The following is a 19404-nucleotide window of genomic DNA, read 5'->3' as shown; positions in this document are numbered from 1 at the left end:
GATTAATTTGATTTTTGGGAGGAGGCAGGGGGATTTAAGTGAGAGGATTTTTTGTTTGTGTTTATTTCTCCCCTCAGAGCTGCCTTTCATTGCACATTTACTGGTTCTGGAAGACAACACCCTGCTGACACTTAGAGAAGCATCAGTGAATAAAGTCTGTTGTACAGGCTGCAAAGCCATCTGGACTTTCTGCTGAAAAGGTTGGACATGGTTTTAGGCAAGATTTTATCACATCTGAAAAAAAAAACTTCTGTACTCAGTACCTCTTCCAAGGTTGATGTCAGGGTGGTTTTTTTTTTCTTTTGTCAGTTGCAAAGCAAAAAAAAATGACAAACAGTTGGAAGGCAGTAAGGATGGAGATAGAAATCTCTAGAGGAAGCTTTGTCAAAGGTAGTGGAGTATAAACAAAAAATAAATTAGTTTTGGTGTTATCAGAAACTGGACAGCCTTCGATTTGTATAATAGTTTGTCTGGGTTTCCAGACCACCTATACAACGCTTCTGTGAGGCAAAGTACAGATGCACTCGACAGAAGAAGTGAAGAAAATGGTTAAACAACAATCACAGGCAGAGAAGGGAAGAAGAAAGACAGGAAGACAAAGGTACAATGGCAGACAGCCTTGAAATCCTTCACTTTTTTTTCTTTTATCATTTTCAGGAATTCCAAGCAGAACATTTTACCTTGCTGTCCATATTAATCAGTTCTTGAGTGCAAGAATTTTGTGTATCCCTTGTGTTCTACACCCCCCCTTGCCCAGCTTTTGGCAGGACAGTTTCATAGACTGAAAAGCGTAACACAAGGCTTGTGTGCCAGCTCCTCCTGGCTGAGGATCCCTGTGAGCAGAGCAGGAGAGAGAAACATGCTGAAAGTAATTTATTGGAGTGCCCTTTAGGTTATGTGCAGCTTAACAAGTGAGCTAACAACCAGCGATTACCTTAGAAACACAGATTGGTGAGACAGTTTTATATATTCTGAGAGCTGGGTATGAAGCTGGGTATGAAGCTGGGTATTCCTCTTTTCTCTCTGAAATTGCTGCCTGAATTTCAGGAGATTTTTTCTTAACCCACAGCTGTGAAAAGGAGCCCAGATGTGTAATGCCAGACCCCTTAGAGATACTTTGAGGTATCCTTCCTCAAGTACAGTGTGCTGGTGAAAGAAATGTATTCATATTTGTATTAGCCTTTTTCTTTTTTTCTGTAAAGGAAGAATTGTACATTTTATTTCTTGTCTTTGACACTGACTTACCTGAGCAAAATATTGGAGCAGGTTGTCTCTCAATTTAATGATCAATTTATGGGAATAAATATATTAACATATCTTACATAAATTTTAGAGGGTTTGGTCAATTTGTAGGTAAATTGCTTTGATATTTTTCTGTAAGTACATAAATAAATAGAAATAATAATTTTTAATTTAATTACTGGGTTTATCCATTTATTCCTTTTCTTCACAAAAAGTTCTTATTTTACTGCCCCCTGAGAATAAATCACTTAAAACAACTTGCCCATGATGAGGAATTTTTCTAAAAGATTTTATTTGCTGTAAGAAATCTGAGCTATAACTGAAAGCTGTGACATTGCACTTAACTGTAGGCAGATATTTTACACCTCTCTCACAGGAATGGTCACAAGGGAAGGTCATCCTGTGGAGAACAGCCCACATAGCCCTCCACGGTCTCATGGCCTCATTATCCTGACCCTGGGTTCTTGCTTAAAGGCGAGTCTGCTGAGGTAACAAGTTTTGCCCTAGAGTACTGTCACAAGGTTTAAAATTACATTCTCAGGTTTTAGGTGTGAACATTTGGTTAGGAGTTTCTTGAGTGGAGATGGAGGGGAAGGTGATAGGACAGCGATATTTGGGGTTTAGAACATGGGCTAAAAGTAATACTGATTTTTTAGCTTCACATGGATGATCTTGCCAGGTATCAAAAAAAAAAAAACCACCCTGTTAATTTCAGCAATGTTATGTTAATTACTTGTGTTTATCCAGTAAGGGACAGCAAATCAGGGAAGGGCTGTTTTAGCTCCAACACCAGGCACACACCAGTCCCAAATGGCTCTGTGGGTGCCTGGTTGGCAATTGGGATTCAGGTGAAACAATGGTTCTGCCTCTCCTAGCACAAATCCACCACGGATGATGAGAACTATCCCTGCTAATTACACATTTGAGAAGAAGCCCAGAGAAGGATGAGGTAACAAGAAGTGTAGTTTCCCTTACCACCCCTCTCAGCCAAGGGAAAGGTTATTAGCCAGGTTACAGCCAGATTTCAAGAATCATTACAGCAAATGACAGCAAGATCTTTAACAACAAGAAAGGGAAAAATCCGATGTCTGTTTAGTAACTGCCACACAAAGTATTACATGCCTTGCTCTGCAGTGATTCAGAAAGTTGAGTCGTGCCATGCCTTGCTGGGATCAGCAGTTCAGAATAGATTAAATTTGTTTTGGACACTGGCTGCTCCCAGCTTTATCTAACAAAGCACATGTGTGATGGGAAGGGCGCTTAATAGCGCAGACCATTAATGAGAGCCATAAACACACAGGCGTAGATTTTCAAAGTGATGCTCAAGGGATTTGAGCAAGCACTGTTCTCTCCCTGCTTTGAGCATTTACCCAAGAGCTGCTAACTGGTTAGGCTTTGGCAAGAGAGTGGACCTCGAACAGCCAAGAGAATTGTATGTGACAAAGGCTTTGCTACCATCAGTTTCCAAAGGATATTCATTTTAATGCACCTCAGCAAGATAAAGCAAGGAAACTGAAAACTGAAAAGACATTTCTTAGATAAAGGATTGATTTTATTAAAGAGAGGCAACTCATATGAATCTAAAACCTAGTTTTTTATAGAGACCATAAAAGCGTTTTTACAGAGTTAGCCATTCCTAGACACAGGTGGCTTTATAGAGCTTTTATCTAGTTAAAGAAAACCCATTGGTGCTAACTTAATATCTGTAGTGTACAACAGCTTGACACCTGAGGCTTGTCCTAAAGCAGGCACAAGGCTGCAAAGCGAACACTACTTCATTTTTTGAATTATTCAGCACTTGCAGCCAACCTTGTGTGTGTCTCTCTAAGAAGAAGGCTTTTGGATTAATGATCAGTAAAAGAAAAGAAAAAAGGCAAACAAACAACCACTCCTTTCTGGTGTTTGTTAGCAGGTGCAGTATCGACTTCAGGAATGATTCTGCAAAATTGGTGTGGACATTCTTCATTACCAGACCTGTATGCAGGAGCAAAGCTGGCAACCTAGCACAGCCTCCTTTAGGGAACTACTGTTCATGTCAGTGGAAAAGCTTGTTTCCTCTAAATTCATTGAAATGCTGCCTATTGGTAGCATCTCTTTAGAACAAGATGAATGCAGATAGCAATGAATCAACCTCGAATAGAGGGGCCCATACGTTAGCATCCTAACATTGGCACACTAATGTGAATTTAAAGATTCTAATTAAACCTACATGCAAAATGTTTTCCTACTAAATAGAAAACCTCACTTTGTGGAGGAGCTGAGGCATTTGGATTTGACAGCGTTTCCTTTTTCAATAGTATGCTTATTTTATGTGTTCTGTTTCCTTTCAGTCACTCCAGGGGTTTCTGAAACAAATAAAAAGATACATTATATTGTTTGATTGATTCCCTGTATCAAGGGATATATTGAGAAAACAGACCAATATTTTTCACTGAGCTTGTAGAATAAATTTCACTTTGATCTTTGTACTTCCTGCTGTGGCTACACATTTCTTTTGAGATACTTAACACTGATTAATCTCATTTACAGGATCCCAAAGTAGTACTCAGGTACAAATTCAGAAACTTTTTCATTATGGAAGAACTTGCACCATAGTTTTTGGTTTCCTGTCCTCCCCTCCAGATGCCCTAATAAAACTTGGGGTGTATTACCCGCATTTCAAACTTGATATTTGTGTGTAAAAATTCAACATTTTAAGAAAAATCTCTGTAAACCTTGACACAGTAGCTCTTTACCAGTTACTGCTAAAGATTCCACTCAAAATATTTAAAGGAAATTTTATCAGGAGACTTTTGTGGTCCCCAGTAAAAAAGTTTCAGATGCAGTGGAGGACTTTCAGCTGGCATTTAGCCACTCAAGAAACATAATAAGGGAGAAACCCACTGCAGCCTTAAGCATTGCTGGAGCATATGCTGGGTGTGTGAACAATTCATCAAAATCTGATTACATGCTTTTTAGTAGACTTCCCGTTCATTAAAATAGGGTCAAATCTAAAACCTAAAGAAGTCATTGGAAACCTAATGCCAAGAATTGCCAAAGATGGGCCTTAACCAATTCTCCCATTCCAACTTTTTCTGATCTTAATTTCTCCATGCATGCTGTATCCTCCCAACTCTAACCCAGGCAGTGCTATCACTTTCATAAAGCCTTAAGTTTACTGTGAGGCACAAAAGAAAATTGGGTGAGAGAAGGAATTATATTTTTTTTACTCCCATTTTTGTGTCTTTTGGGGCATTTTGTCATTCTTCTGTGTGCCACACAGGGCCTGTGTTCAAAGTCTGCCTCACCCAGCAGCCAGCACAGTGCTGATATTTAGTAAATGATCACTAATGATAGAAGCAGCAGCGTGGAGGCAAATATGTTTTGTGGGGCATGGGAAATTAGCAGAGCAATCAGCCTCCAGCCGGGGTGAGGGAGGAGAGGGAAGTAGACTGCAATAATTGCTCTGAGACCAGTCTGGACAAGCTGGCCAAGTCAACTGAGGTCAGCTAAGCCAGTGAGGAGCCTTCATAAGTGAAGAGAAAATTTGGGACATTTGATGATCACAGAAATAAGGAATTAATTGAGGTAGCTCAGCGTCATATGTAGCTAAAAATTTGCAATAGGACTATGAACAGATGGGGGAGGGTGGTGAAAGTGATTCTTTTGACTGAATCAATAGGACCAGTTGATCTTCCTCATCAATCTTGGTAAGAAAACTGTGAGGATATTTAGTGTCAGAAGTGTGTTATTGGAGTCTTCATTAAAAGCTCAATGTGGAAATGTGTACCCAGCTGCTGCCACATGCAGCCTGTGCAGCACATCCCCCATCCCCCTGTAAGAAGCATGACTGAGAAGAGCTCTCTGAATCAGAATGTACACAGGATATATGAGCACGTTCAGCTAAAATGAAACATACAGCCAGACAAAATAAAACCACAGCCATCTAAGATAAAACAAAGCCCATATATGCTGACCCTGAGGGGTAAGCCAGAACCAGACATAATGATCAATACTGTAGGAGTTATGATCAGAGAGAAATAATTACTGCACATCTCAAGGAAAGAACCACAATGAATTCCCTGGCATTGCCTTGTTCTTTGAGCAATACTTTGCAAATGCCTGCACATGCTGAAGGAAGGCTGAGTTATGATGGGCTGTGGGCTGCAGCCTCCAGTCTGTCTGCAGAAGTCTTTGCATGACTCTGCTTGGAGAGTCTCATCACTGACAGTGCCATTTGACTCACAGTTTCCCTGAAAGGTGGGTAAAAATCGTCCCTTTTTACCTCTGGATAAGGAGGATTCATGGCAAAGCAAGTGGTTTGCACCAAGGCCACCAGGAAGGAGGGCAAGGAATAAGTGCAGCTTGCAGCCCCCTGCCTGTGACCAGCTGCCCTCCTTCTTTCCTTCCACAGGTCATCCTGCCTCTCCATTCCTTTAGGTCCTTGTTCAGCCCTCTCCACTGTGCTGCGGGAGCCCCTGGCACTAAATTGGTGCCAGAAGACTGATGATAGAGGACAACCCACAACCCTCAGCTATTTCTCTTCTCAAGGCTGCATCTTGAAGATGATGTAGTACCTGGGAAGAGCCTGACTAATTCATTGACTTGAGGGTACAACCACTTATCAATGAATCTCCAACTAACTACAGCAAACTTATTTACAAGCCTGGGGAACAAATGTGTTGTGCAGCGATTTGCTATACAGTCTGACCAGGAGCAGCTCCTCAGGATTGATCTTCACTGTGTTGTGTTTTCCTCCCCTCCCATTTAGACAGCAAGAGTTCCCTGCAGAAAAAACAAACTCTTACTGTCAATGAGTGTATGTTTCCCTCTCGGACAGTGAAAAGAACTAGGTGTGCATCTCCTTTCATCTGTGAAGAGAGTTGTGAACTTAATTCAACCTGATCCCCATTCATCGTGTTCAACATTTAGCCCCCAAATGTCAGTGAGATTCTGGAAATAAAGTACTTGGGAGACAGCAAAAACAGAGCCCTTAGTGATATCTGTATAGTAGAATATTTCTTCCCATCCATATGCAAATCTAACCTTTTTGATATTTCAACCCTATAAACCCTAAGACAGGATTTCAATAGAAAATGTTTACTAAAGGCTTTCTCCTTTATAATCTATTGATTTTAATATCCTTACTATTCCTGTTGAATGTCAGTTTTACCCTGAAGACTCCCATTGCAAACTTGAACACATTTAATTATTTATACCATTTGAAATATCAGTGCAAAGAAATCCCTAAAAGTTTTTGGTTCTGTAATGGTGTGATCTAAAGTTTGATTTTCCTTTGTGAATAACACAAGTAATTTGATATAGTAATCAAGGACAGATGAATACTTCAGACAACACAGTGCAGTTTTAATAGTAATGACATCTATTTTTCCGTTTTCCAGACTCCTTGTATATGTTAAAATACAGCTAATTAAGTACTGCAGGATCTCTCCGTGAACAATTTAGCATTATGTTTTCTTTCTTCTGCCAGCTGCCTGAGCAAGAAACTTGCTTCCATCAGATATAGTGGGCATTTAGTCAGTGTTCAAGGTTAGAGTGCAACCAAGGGCAGATTTGCCCCTGGATGGGGGTCAAGCAATCTTCTTTGCCTTACTTGTATCACTCACTGTATTCACAAGACTGACATTTGTCTCTGACACAATTATTTTTTATACAGAAGTATATATGTGAGGACCTATGAAAAGATTTTGATAGCAGGCAAATCAAAGCAGAGGATTTTAAAAAAACTCAGCATCTTGAAGGTCAGTTCTTTCCCAGAGTTGTGTTTTCTACTCCCAACATCCACCCAAAGCCAGAGTGACTGAGTTCACCCTGCCTGGCCAGGGTATGGGCATGCTTGAGCTCCCATCCCTGCCACTTGAGCCTTGTCTGGAGCATCTAAAAGTCAGGAATACTTCCATGGGCTTCAGTGGTGGTTTGTACCAGACTCCAGTGTTCCAAAGGGATTAAACCCCTAAGCATAAGTCCCTCCTAGGTTCAGCACTCAAGCAGCATTTGCACATTTATTCTCCCATGTATATTGGAAAAAATTTTCAGAGTTCTGACTGTCCATATCTTTTTTTTTTTTTTATCCCTGTCCCCCTGCCCCAAGCTGCAATTTCTCTGCCATTACAAGATCAGAGCAATTGCATGCACGTCTGTTAATGGCACTAAATTTCTCTTTCACAAGCTAAGTTTCTATTCTTATTTTTACCTCATCTTCGGAAATTTTCCCTTTTTCTTCTACCAGCCTGATAGCTGTTCAGAAGCTGCCAAGATATATTTGGCTCTTGTATTTACTCCAGATGGAGACTTTTATTTTCACTCATATCTGGCAGTAGGAGCTGTGGTATCACCAAACACAACTTTTCTCTGAGATTGTTTTGATAGAAGAAAAGAACCGTTCCTTTTGCATATGGTTTATAAGTTACTTCTGATGGCAGATAATACAGTCTAGCCCAGATCCTAAAAGTTCAACAAGACTCACAATAGCCATAAATAGTTGGATTTTTCTGGTTTATATCCCCTCAGGAATAACCATCTGGATATGTATCTTTTAGTAGTCTAGGAATATTGTTTAAAAGTAAATCTAGATAATATCTGGAATGAAATCTGTGGTGCTAAACTGAGCAGGGGTAAATGTAGCGACTCTTATCTCCACCATATCTGTCCTGTGTGCATTAGATATGTTTGCAACCAGTTCAGGTGTCATAGAAGCATTGAGAACCAGTCTAAAGGTTCCAAGTAGGCAGAAATGCTGTCACTGATTTCATTTCACAGAACTAGGTCAAGACAAAGAGCTGCTCTGGTGTGTGCTAGAGGAAAGGCAGGGTGCTGCATGGATGGGTAGAGGTGAGGAACCCAATGCCATACCCAGCTCTGCTACTGGGCCAACTTACAGGGCCAGAGTATTCAACGCTCTGAAATTAATGCTGCACTACAAGGATCAATCTTCAGGGTATCAAATCTCTTACGGGGCTGAGCCATGCACCTCTTCCTTATTTTTCTCCGTCTGAAAAAATAAACTACTCCTTTTCCTCCTTTCCATTTTACTTTGGAATATCCATTTGGAAATTTAGGGCAATGTGATATCCTGGAAATGACCTCTCAGATTTGACACTCTTCCTGGTTGTTTTTCCAGCATCCTACATGTATTCATCTGTGTTGCTCTTTTGCTTCCATTAGTTTCACTGGCATCCTTTTAGGCAATGGATTCAAGACAAAAAAATGTTCGCCTGACTTATTCTAGCTAAGAGGCTTCATATTTAATGGATTTGCTGTTCTTTCATGTCCCAGGTCACTCCTTGAGATCAGCAAATGCCGAATTTCTTATCGTCCTTAAATGTTATCTGAAGTCATGTCGTTATTTTGCCTTTAGTGAGTCTCTTTGCTCTCTGGCTTTGGAACCTACTGCCAAATGAAGTAAAGAAAGCCCTGACTATGGGGAATTTCTAAATCCAAAGTTAAAAGCTATTTGTTCAGTTTAGCATTTTTAAAATTATTCTTTTAGGAATTGTATGTGCCTCTGAGCTAATTAACTCTTAATGAGCGCAAAATGCCCTGGGATGCAGATTTGGAGGGTACACTAGAAATGCAGGCATGGATTGGACTGCAATACTGCAGCAGATGAAATTTATGATTTGATTCTTTTTTAAATTATGATGCAGATATTTTTATTGAGATACTTCTTCCCCCCCCCCCCCTCCGTCTTTCTAGTCTAAATAAAGCTGATCAGATTTTCAGTCCACCATATGGGGCCCTGTTCTATCAGTTCTGCAAATACACTTTAGTTTTCTGTTATGGATGAAGTCACTCTTCAGCAGGGAAAACGAGTTGAGAAACAAACTTTCATATTATGAAAGACAGGCAGTGTTCCAGCACTGAGCACTTAAGCAGAGCATCAGGAAATCAGAACACCTGGCTGTGCCCGGCTCCGTGCTATTCCCCTGGACCAGTCCCTCACCCTTTTAGTGCCTTCACTCATTCATCTGTAAAGCGACTATAATTGCGTTTATATCGCAAGGGTGCCTTGATGCTTGACAAATGAGAATTGACCCAAAATTCATCCTTCAGAAGCACTGTATGAGCAGTACCTCGCTCACATGGTGATTGTGGACAATTAGATTAGAAGAGGTTTAAATGCAATGAAAGTGAAATTCCATTTAGGAACTGTCAAACTGTTCTTGATAATTTTTCTTAGTTTTCATCTAATTCTAGTGTGGAATTTTGCATGCATCTCCCAGAAAGGCTTTATATGACTCTTTTCTTCTTCTGCAACAAGACAGCATATTTTATTCTGTGCTGTATTAAACTGTGTTTTGGGCAAATTATTTGTTCCCAGAACAGTACCTTGGAAAGCTAGGTTTAGCGAAACAAAGAAAAATTATTGTGTCGAAGAAATCCTATCCTCTATGTATTTGAGCAAATTGCAGTCACTTACAAGGATTGTACACAGGAAAATATTCTGGGTTTTATGAAAAGGGGTTTGCCTAATTGTTGTTATGTTTTATTTAATTAGATTTTTTTATACTTGCCATAATAATGTTTTAAAATTAAGCTGAATTTCCACAACAAACTGCAGAAACATATGGTGTACAGCCTGCAGAGGCACTTAGTGGCAGTAACATTACTGATATTTGTGAGTTAGAACCTGCTTTCCTCTGAAAAATAGCTGTGTGTTCTCCCAATTTAAAATACTGTTTTTCACCAACATGTTTTCATCACCATTAACAGTTTGGAGAGGAAAAGCATGAATATGATCTTCTTAAATATATTTCCTTCTTTCCATGTGGCTATGGATATTCCAGGATGAGAGAAGTTCTTTATCAGACTCAGCCTCTCCTCCATGTGTGCCATGAACACATTTAATGAAACCAGGTGAATTAAAGGGGGCCTGTTTTACCAGGACCTCCCCCAGGTAGCATATCCCAACACCAGAAGTAAAAATGGACTTGTTGTTTGGTTGAGGTACTTTTCCTAACAAAGGCACAATGACTTGGGGCTAACCAGATTTCAGAATGCCAGTAGGTCTCTGTCAGCACCCCAGAGTAAGCTCCAGCTCCCAGGAGCTGCTTCCAGAAGGATTTGTAGTTACAGCTTGGTTCCCTACAAGAAATCATATGGCTGAAAAAAAAGAAATCCTTTGAATGTTACTTTTTTATGTTCAGACTTGCAAAGCACTTTAGGAATAAGTCATGCTCACAAGGAGTGTTCCACTGACTTATCTCTAATGTATGCTTGGGAGGCTGAGTGCAAAACAAAGTGCAGAGATTAAGTAAATGAAAAGATACCAAACATTGCAGCAGGGAATCATTCCAAGTCATGGTGTTCTCAGGAGAACCAGAGCTGGTTTAGGTTTATGCCCATCCATGCACAGTCTGAAGAATTCACTTTTTAGACCTTTTTAGCTGTTTAAGCAACCAGCTTCCCAAGGCTCTCCCTGGTGATTGGACTCACTCATACCTGAGGGTTCAGACCACACATTCTCCAGTGCCCAGTCCATGGGAAAATTTAACCTTCCAAAAACGTTGCCATGCTCAGGAGGAGACATGGCAGACCAGTCCCTCCCAGACTACTGCACACCCATGAACTGCAAGCAACATCTTTGGTAGGATATGGAAGTAGAGATTCCCCATCCTCCCAGGGGCTGTCAAGGTAGATGCAGGACAGATCATGGTGCTCCTCTGACAGATTCCTGAGCTGATCGCTTTGCCTTAGTAGCTGTGAGTCATTATAAGCTCACTTTGAATGCAGAAATAGGTGGCTTTTACCAATAAATCAGGCCTCAACTCAGCTCTCAGTCTTCAGTGGGCTAATGGAAATTTTCAGTGGGCTCAGAGAAGTAGTTTTGTATGACACGTGCACCTCTTTAGCTTACTATAATAAAGTGCTTTAAGTTCCTGTGAACTGGTCCTGGACCAATGTCTTAAGAGACAGGAAAAAGTTCAGCCCTGAAATCTTCTCCCTTTACCCCCAGTCCTAGTCAATATGGGTCTCTTAGCTTTCATGCAGTTAGTTTTGCCATTTCTGAGGGTGATGTAGGAAGTCAAAGGAGGGATAGTCATTTTATCTTTGCTCAGATAGATGGTGTTTAATTCTAAAGTGGACCTCTCAGCAGCTGACATCAGGTGACTAATCTGCAGAAATGCCCAGGTTCCTAAATCAAAGAAGTGAAAAAATTCTTTCTCACTGTCTCTTTCAGGATTTTGCTGACTCCATATACCAAATGGTTGCACAGAAGTTCCAGGAACTGACAGACAATTTCACTTCCATGCATGCACGCCACAAAACTCTTGCAGGCATTGTGATGACCAAAGGTAAGATATCTTCTCATTTATTTTCCTCTGGCATTTTTCATGACTAAGTAATACATTATTTACCTGGTTCACAATACTGAAGGATGACTTTACTCCTACACAGAAAAATAAATAGTCATGCAGTGAAAATAAGCATTAAATATTTACACCTCAAGTAAGTTCACACAAAAAATATTGGCAACAGAGTTGAAGATTTATTCATTATTTCTTTGTTTAAAGGACAAAATGCAGACCTCTCTCATTTTTCATTTCCTTACAGATGGGAGAGAGTTAGTTATCAATAAAAGTAGTATAATTTATTAAATACTTTCTTAGGTCTGGAAGCACCAAGGTCTTGTTGTACAAGGCTACCATAAACTTTGTTTTAGACTGGCAACAGAAGCAAATGTCTTTTCCAGTCAAAAGAACCAAACCCAGAGCACATGCAATTTTAGTTCTGCTCTTCTCTAGCCACAGGAAATATTTATATTTACCAGCAGGGCCAAAATTTGGTATTCAGTCCTGTTAAGACAACTGATTGACACATACTATGTGGAAATCTTTAGTGCTTTGATGAAACTGTTGCATAGATGGTCTTTCTTTCTTTGCAAGCACCCCTCAGTTGGGGCACCTCAGTATTTATGAGGATGTCAGCAGTGGAGATGCTTCCATAAACTTCATTTTCACTCTGACACATGGAGCAGTGGGTCCAGTACAGAAATGAGAGGATAAGCTCAGAGGGGAAAGGCATATATAATTCATCCAGGCATGTCTTACTCCTTCCTTTCAACAATTGCATTAGCTAGATTCGATAGGGACAGTTGTGAATATTGCAAGACAGCAGGATGGAGACAGGATTTTCTGATGGAACTTTTCCAACCACAGAGCCTAAATGCAGATAAGATTTCTGTGCTGAGCATCTCCTTTCTGATGCGAAAAGAATAAGTGATCATATTCAGTATGAAGGAAAATAAAAAGGAAGTGTGATTGACTTTGGGATGTGAAAGATGCACACTAGACCCAGCACACCAGCTGCCTTGTCATTGTCAGATTTCTTGACTGTGGCTCTCATCACATTTAAACAAAGTGCTGTAGTTTATTTGGAGGAGCTCTTTCCAAGCAGAAGCACAAGGAAGAATGTTTAAATATACTTTTTATAAGAAACTAAGCTACAGGAGCCAAGAACTGTTGCTTTAACCACATTTAGGGGGAGAGGACGGGGGAATTACACTTACTCAGTGTAAGAATTGTAAGAAATGTCTGTAGGAATTTCATCCCATTCTCCTTTGCCAAGACGCTACTCCTGCATTCTTTAGCCCAGGTCTAGACCAGCTTTATAGAACATGATTGAACCACTGCAGTCTTACTTCTACATGTCCAAAGAAGCAGATTGAAGCTCCCCACCATATGAGAACAGCCACTGGAAGGAGTCGTAATTCCCAAAGTCATGGCTGCTGAGTGCATGCAGTGCTAGGGGTAGGAAAGGGCACTTCCAGACTTTCTTAGCCTTTCTGGGCAGTTGGGGCTGTCTGAATCTCTTCTTTAGGGAAGGGTTGAATGTCCTTATGCTGTTTGTTTCTTTTAATGGCTCCTGTGCCCTTAGTGGGATTTTGCAAATTTGTGTTTCGGATTTCATCTTAGTCAGCATTAAGATAAAGTATAATTTTACTTATGTTCACAAACTATTTCCCTCAAGGCTTCTTTTTCAATTCTGAATTCCCTCTCATGAATTTGTTCAATCTGTCAGCCATCCAATTTGTCAATATCTCACTGTTTTTTTGGAACCCAGAAAAGAAACTTGCAGATATAAGGTGATTCACAGAAGATGCAAAGCTAGACACAGCCTTATCTTAGTACATTCTCCAGGAAGATTTGAGTTCTTTCCAGCACTAGAATCTCAGCCAAACAAGGCAAGATGAATCATCTGCCATTTCTGTCATTATTTTCTGTATTAAAGTTGTAGATTTGTGGTCTCTTCTTCATCATCATTCCCAGAAGTAGCAAGGACCTCAACACATGCTTTTCAAAGATGGCACAGGCGAGTTTTCCACATCAAGCACTCAAATGGATACCAATTCCCTGTGTCTTTAACAAAAAATTTGGCAGGAGCCATCTTAAATCTCTGCAAACAATTTACTAATGATGTCAACAAAAACAAATCTGGAAATGTCTTGTTGCATTCAGTACCATAAGTGAAAAAAACTGATTTGTTTTTACCTTCATTCCAATTTAATGTCATCCTGACTAGAAGCAGATTCATCTGTGCTTGTACAGTTTTCAGGCAAAGCTGGTAAAAAGCACAATGTGATTCTGTGATAACTGCTGTTAAGATAATGCAAGATCTCTACAGACAAAAAAGAAGTGTGCTAGATTGGTTTTCTTTCTCTGAACTCTGACATTTTTTTTCTGTCATTTCAATTTCCCAGTGAAACCATAGAGAGCTGCATTTGGGCACTGTAACTGACTTATGCTGGAGCACCCGGGGCAAATTCCAATGTATAAGAAAGAAAAAAAATGTGGAAAATTATTTTATTGATGGACTGAGAATGTTCTGCAGTAATACATTTCTAGTCAGTGAAACAGGCAGTCCAAAGCATTCAGAAATGCTTTGCTCTGAATTGTGATGACAGTTAAAATCTCCATGCATTTTTGTGAAAGTAAGTTTTCAAAACATTTGATAGCAGACAGCAAGATAATCTTGAAAATATTGGCCTAGGCAGGAGCAATTTACCACACTAGATACCAGCTGATGTGATCTTATCTGATGTAATATAATATTGAATATTATAATAACTAAAAAACTCGCATAACTGATCTTGAGCTAAGTGTTTCAAAAGATGGAAGAGTTTAAGTCAATTATTTAATAGTTATAATGTATAATGTTATAATGTGTTTGAAATCTGCCAGTCCTCTAACATATTCTAATTTTGTTGAAACACACTCAGAGAAGATTGTTCTATTAAAAATTGTTTGATTTACTCTAAGAAAAATTGTTTAACAAGTAAGACAGTGCATTCAAATCTTCCACATACAGAAAGCTATAATCCAGAGAGTATATTCAAGTCCAACAATAAGTATACTTGTTATTGTAGCATGATATTTATATGAGGACCTATTGACTATCCACAGTAGACCTGTTGATTTCTCTGAAGATATGATGAATTCACACATGTTAAATTAAGAACATCAGTTCACCTGTGGAAAAGACATTCTGGATAACACCATGTCAGACACAAACCATCGGCTCACAACAGGCATGTGATGCAAGGATTTAACTTCCTTCACCATGTTTTGCATTTGTGGCTAAAACACTGTTGATAACACCAACATTTTGGCTATTGCTGGACTGTGCTTGCAAAGTGTCAAGACTTTATCTCTCTCTCCTATTCCCATCCCCAACATGTAAGCTGGAGGTGAGCAAGAGGCTGAGAGAGAACAGAGCCAGGACAGGTGTCCTCAGCTGATGGAAGGAGTATTTCTTGCCACAGGACACTGTGCTCAGCAGTAAAATCTTGGGGAGAGGGGAAGGGGGAAATAATTGGGTTTATGGCATTTGTCTTGCCAGGCGACCATGAACTATCATTATATCAGTCCATTAGTCTTGCCTTCCTTCTGTTTCTTCCCAGTCCCACAGGAGAGTGGAATGAGCAGAGGCTGTGTGGGTGTTTGGCTCTTGGCCAGGATCAACCAATATTTCATTTCAACAGCAGCTGTTTCTTGATGTTTCTTGTTGTCAGGGAAAGATAACCCACCAGCTCCCCATCCTTCTGTCTCTCAGGTGCAGTTTGGACATCTTATTTTGACTCACTGGTCTGCTGTATCTTTCTATTGACAAGTTTTCAGGAAGAAGGAGTTTTTAATATTGTTGTTGTTGTTATGTCAGTTGATACATTGGAAAAAATGAAGGGCAAGTAAGCTATTATTTTCTAACAGAAGGCAATAAATGCAAAACCACAGCACTCTCACCTACCCCCAGGCCCGATGCCGAGAGTCACAGGTTCTGGGGTGACCAGAGGAGTCCCTGTGGTCTCACCACAGGTCACCAGGCAGGGCAGCTGCCTTTACCAGCACACAGGGCATTGAGGGGAGAGTGTGGCAGTGCTGGCTGTCCCCTGGAGCTGGGGGATAGGAAATCCCAGGGCAGGGAAGAGCAGGGTGGGAGGTGTGTGCCATGCACTGTGCTGTGGTGGTATTCACACTGTTTATTTGCACCACAGAGAGAGTTTGGCCTTTGCTCTACCTGAAATCACCAGGCACAGTAAAGAATTCCCATCACTCAGTAAAGAGATGATCTATTATTGCTGAGGTCCTCTTTGCAAAAGAAACCTCCCATAATCATTAGGGAAAAAATGAAACTGCTATTTAAACACAATTTTCCCATTTGTGTTTGACAAATCTTAGCGGTTTAAATACTGATAGGAACTTTTTGTCATGCTTTCTGTTACAAATGAAGCATTAAGAAAGTTCAGTCCTTTTCACAGCTGTGTAACATTCATAGAAAAAGGTTATGAGTTGATTTCTTGCTTCAATTTTCTCTCTTCTATATTATTTTTTTGTAAGGCTGACAATCATTTTGATGTTAAAAGCAAATTAGGAGGTCTTCTCAGTTATCTTGTATGAAATAAAGATGAACTGGACAAAAGAGCCCTAAATAGCAATTTCATGCTGTGATAAAAGATGGGAAATTATCATCTGTATCTCATGGAATGGATCTTAATCATTGCTAAGTGGAATAACAGAAAAAGGTAAAGTTGGCAATATGTCTCTGTGGATCTTTACAGTCACATTAAGATTCACAAAGCCTGACGTTTAAGGACAATCAGAAGTACCAATGTCCAATTGATTTCTAATCCTTAGTATAAATTGGGAAGTTGCAAGGCAGTAGAACATAGTAGAACACTCAGGCCATATGTAGAGTATCAATCTGCTCCATCCCATGCTGCACTCAAGTAGCCAAACCAGTAGAGAAAATATAAATGATTTACAGATTAGTGTCCAGAGCAGATTCCTTCAAGAGGCAGAGGAATAATTTAGGCTCTCAGATCCCATTTGCGTAGCTATACGGATTCTAAAAGCCTGGTCCCAGTGAGATTCAGTGTTTCAATGAGAATTGAAACTTCTGAAATCAAAATTGGGTGCCCAAACTGCTGACATCCTTTTGATGTCATAAGGTTCTTCACCTACTGCTGCCTGATGCTCTTCAGGACATGTTGCAAAGTCATTTGACATTCTTGTAAACATTATTGACTTCTTACGTAGGCCAAGGTTGACAAAGCACCAGTAGATGACAGTTTTTCTCAAAATATTTTAGAATAGATAAATAGATATGTAGTTAGGAACCATCTATGTCACTCTTACTCAGAACTCTGTTTTCATCTGCTTATAAACCCTAAACTAATAATCTTCAGATTCTCTCTAAATAATTTTGAATCCCTTAAGACCATCTCTTTTCCACAGCTGCAACTCTATTCCTGAATTTTGTAATGTGCACCTATATTGGGCATAATTTCATATTCCTGCAGCTCAAGAGACCTAGGTTTCCAAATTCCAGCTCAAAGGACATTTGAGGTTTTGCAGTTAAAACTGTGACTCCACCAGAGCCATCACTTCTCTTAAAATGTGGGTTTAGGCACTGTGAGTACTCCCCCTACAAGAGCAACAGTGAGTGTTTCTTCATTGTTTCTGTTAAATCAGTGCTAAGGAACAGAAAGTAGTTGAAGGTAGATTATTTAGAAAATATGAGATGGGATACAATCCTGCAGCCTTGCACAGAGTAGGAAAAAAAAAAAGGTTCAGGGACAACTCTCCAAGACAGATTATATATTTTGCATAAAAAACAAGGGAGAAATGAATGCACCAGCTGGGAGTTAGTACAGAACCAGAGCTTCACTTTTGGAGGTGAGCACCCCAAACTGCACATAGACAGCCTCTCACTGCTGTTACTGTCTAACCTAATTCCATCCCCTTAGCTGTTTGGTGGCTCAGAAAGAAGGGGAGAAAACACCCCCTTCATATTAGCAGTTTTAGGCACTTCCACAGGAAAATTACCCAAATGGGAAGGGAATTGAATCCCTCATTTTTCACCAGCTGAAGAAGTTGTAGGTGAAGTACTGCTGGCTTCTAGGCAGCGTCAGCACCCCACTGTGCCCCCTGGTTACTCTGGTTCCTATATCTTCTCAGACACTGAGCCTTTTTACCTCCCTGAACATTTACTGTATCTGGATTTAGTTTTCCATTCCTGCTGTTCAAAGTATTTTTCTGGTTGAAACACCTCTGAAAACCTGGATGCAGACAAGGCCCTGGCTCTGTGTCACATATAATTGCATTGGGCACAAGGATGGGTATAATAATTAGCATAAAACAGGGAAATTTAAAATAGGCACTTCTGTTTCCTAAGTGTGTCAAGCAAGGAGTTGGCAAGGTCAGGCTTTCATTCTGCTCTGTGATAAGGCAAACTGGAAGTTGTCCCAATATCAATACCAAGAGTGCATCTCATCTTAAAAGGAGAAATTTCTTTGGTGAATTAAGGCTTGGCAACCATTGCTTTCACTTTACTGACCTAGTAAAACACAAAGGAAGATGTTTTTAGATGCAAGTACACCAAAGATTTAAAAAAAAAAAAAAAGAATCCCACATAAAATTAAGTTTCTCCTGCACTTACCCGCCAAAATTCATATTCAGGATTTCATTCTTTCTCACTGTAATTAAGAATCCTACTAGCATCTAAGACTGTCAATTTACTTAACTCTCAGATATCAGTGGCACAGCATTTATTAGAGAAACAAAGATATCTGCAGTCAGGACATGGCAGGAAAGTGCAGTTCAGTCCGCTTTAAAATAAAGAATTATGTGCAAGGTCTCTTCCTGAGGAGAAAAACAGTATTCAAATTCACATGAAGGGAAAGAATCCTCAAATAACTTTGATTCTGCCACTATCAATTTAGATTTTTTTTAAAAATCTTCAAGGATATGGTATGGGGGTGAAGCATGCAGGGGGCTGGGCTGACTGACCCTCCTCCCTCTCTGGATTTCCAAAGCCCACGTTGAAAGGAAGGGAAAGTAAAGGGCACTGGTACACACAAGCACAGCACTGTCTCCTTCCACACTCCTCAGAAGCAAAGCTGATGGGATTTCATCCTTTTGGTCCACTGAGGGGAGGAAAGAAATGGACCATAGAAATTAGAACTGGGAGAGACCACTAAGTCGTCCAGTCCATTTCCCTGCAAGCACAAGATTGTTCCCAAGTGCTCTTTCCAGTCTAGATTTAAATTAATCAATTAGCAATGGGGCTTTCAACACTACCTTGGGAGACCATTGTAGCCTAATGGATCTCATTGTTAATAATTTTCACCAGTTATTCAGCCTGACTTTTATTTTCTTTGATGTCATCTCAGGACCTCAGTTCTGCTGCTCTAAATTTAGTTCCTACCTCTCTCCTTGGGGTTTGTACCTTTCAGATACTCAGAAACACGCACACCATGTTCATAGTCTGCATATTCAATTTTTGTACACTTTCCTTCAGGGTCACTCTTTTCTGCAACCCCCAGCCAGTCTTGCCTCTGTTTTCTGATTCCCATCCACTTTGGCAGCCTCCTCACCATTCTTTTCTGCACTAGAAATCCACCTTTTGAATGAGGTTTAATGGAAAGACCTGCACAAGAATATCTTGCAAAAGATTAGCACAAGAATCCTTTCTCAGGCATCCCATTATGTGATCAAACAGTACAAAATGGGCTTGTGTCAGAAAGGGATTTTTCTTTCAGATGAAGTGAATATGGAATTTGCTTACAAGTGCATTCCTCCACCCCTCCCCACCCCCTGTGGGTTTGGGCAAAATTTACTATGCCTGGCTGTGAAAGGAGAGCCACGGCCACTCTCAGACAATACC

At 40.1% G+C, this 19404-nt stretch overlaps 1 protein-coding gene across 1 annotated transcript in view; it reads left to right on the top strand.

The window, feature by feature from the left end:
• ADARB2 (adenosine deaminase RNA specific B2 (inactive)) overlaps positions 1-19404 on the top strand; it is a 304888-nt gene that overhangs the window by 233824 nt on the left and 51660 nt on the right. Inside the window, exon 4 of the mRNA XM_069005730.1 lies at positions 11423-11537. Coding sequence (XP_068861831.1) covers positions 11423-11537 — 115 coding nt within the window. The remainder of the gene's footprint in view (positions 1-11422; positions 11538-19404) is intronic.

The sequence above is a fragment of the Aphelocoma coerulescens genome, chromosome 2, assembly GCF_041296385.1.
Source record: "Aphelocoma coerulescens isolate FSJ_1873_10779 chromosome 2, UR_Acoe_1.0, whole genome shotgun sequence".
Classification (NCBI taxonomy): Eukaryota; Metazoa; Chordata; class Aves; order Passeriformes; family Corvidae; genus Aphelocoma; species Aphelocoma coerulescens.
This window is presented reverse-complemented; position numbering and strand designations above follow the sequence as displayed.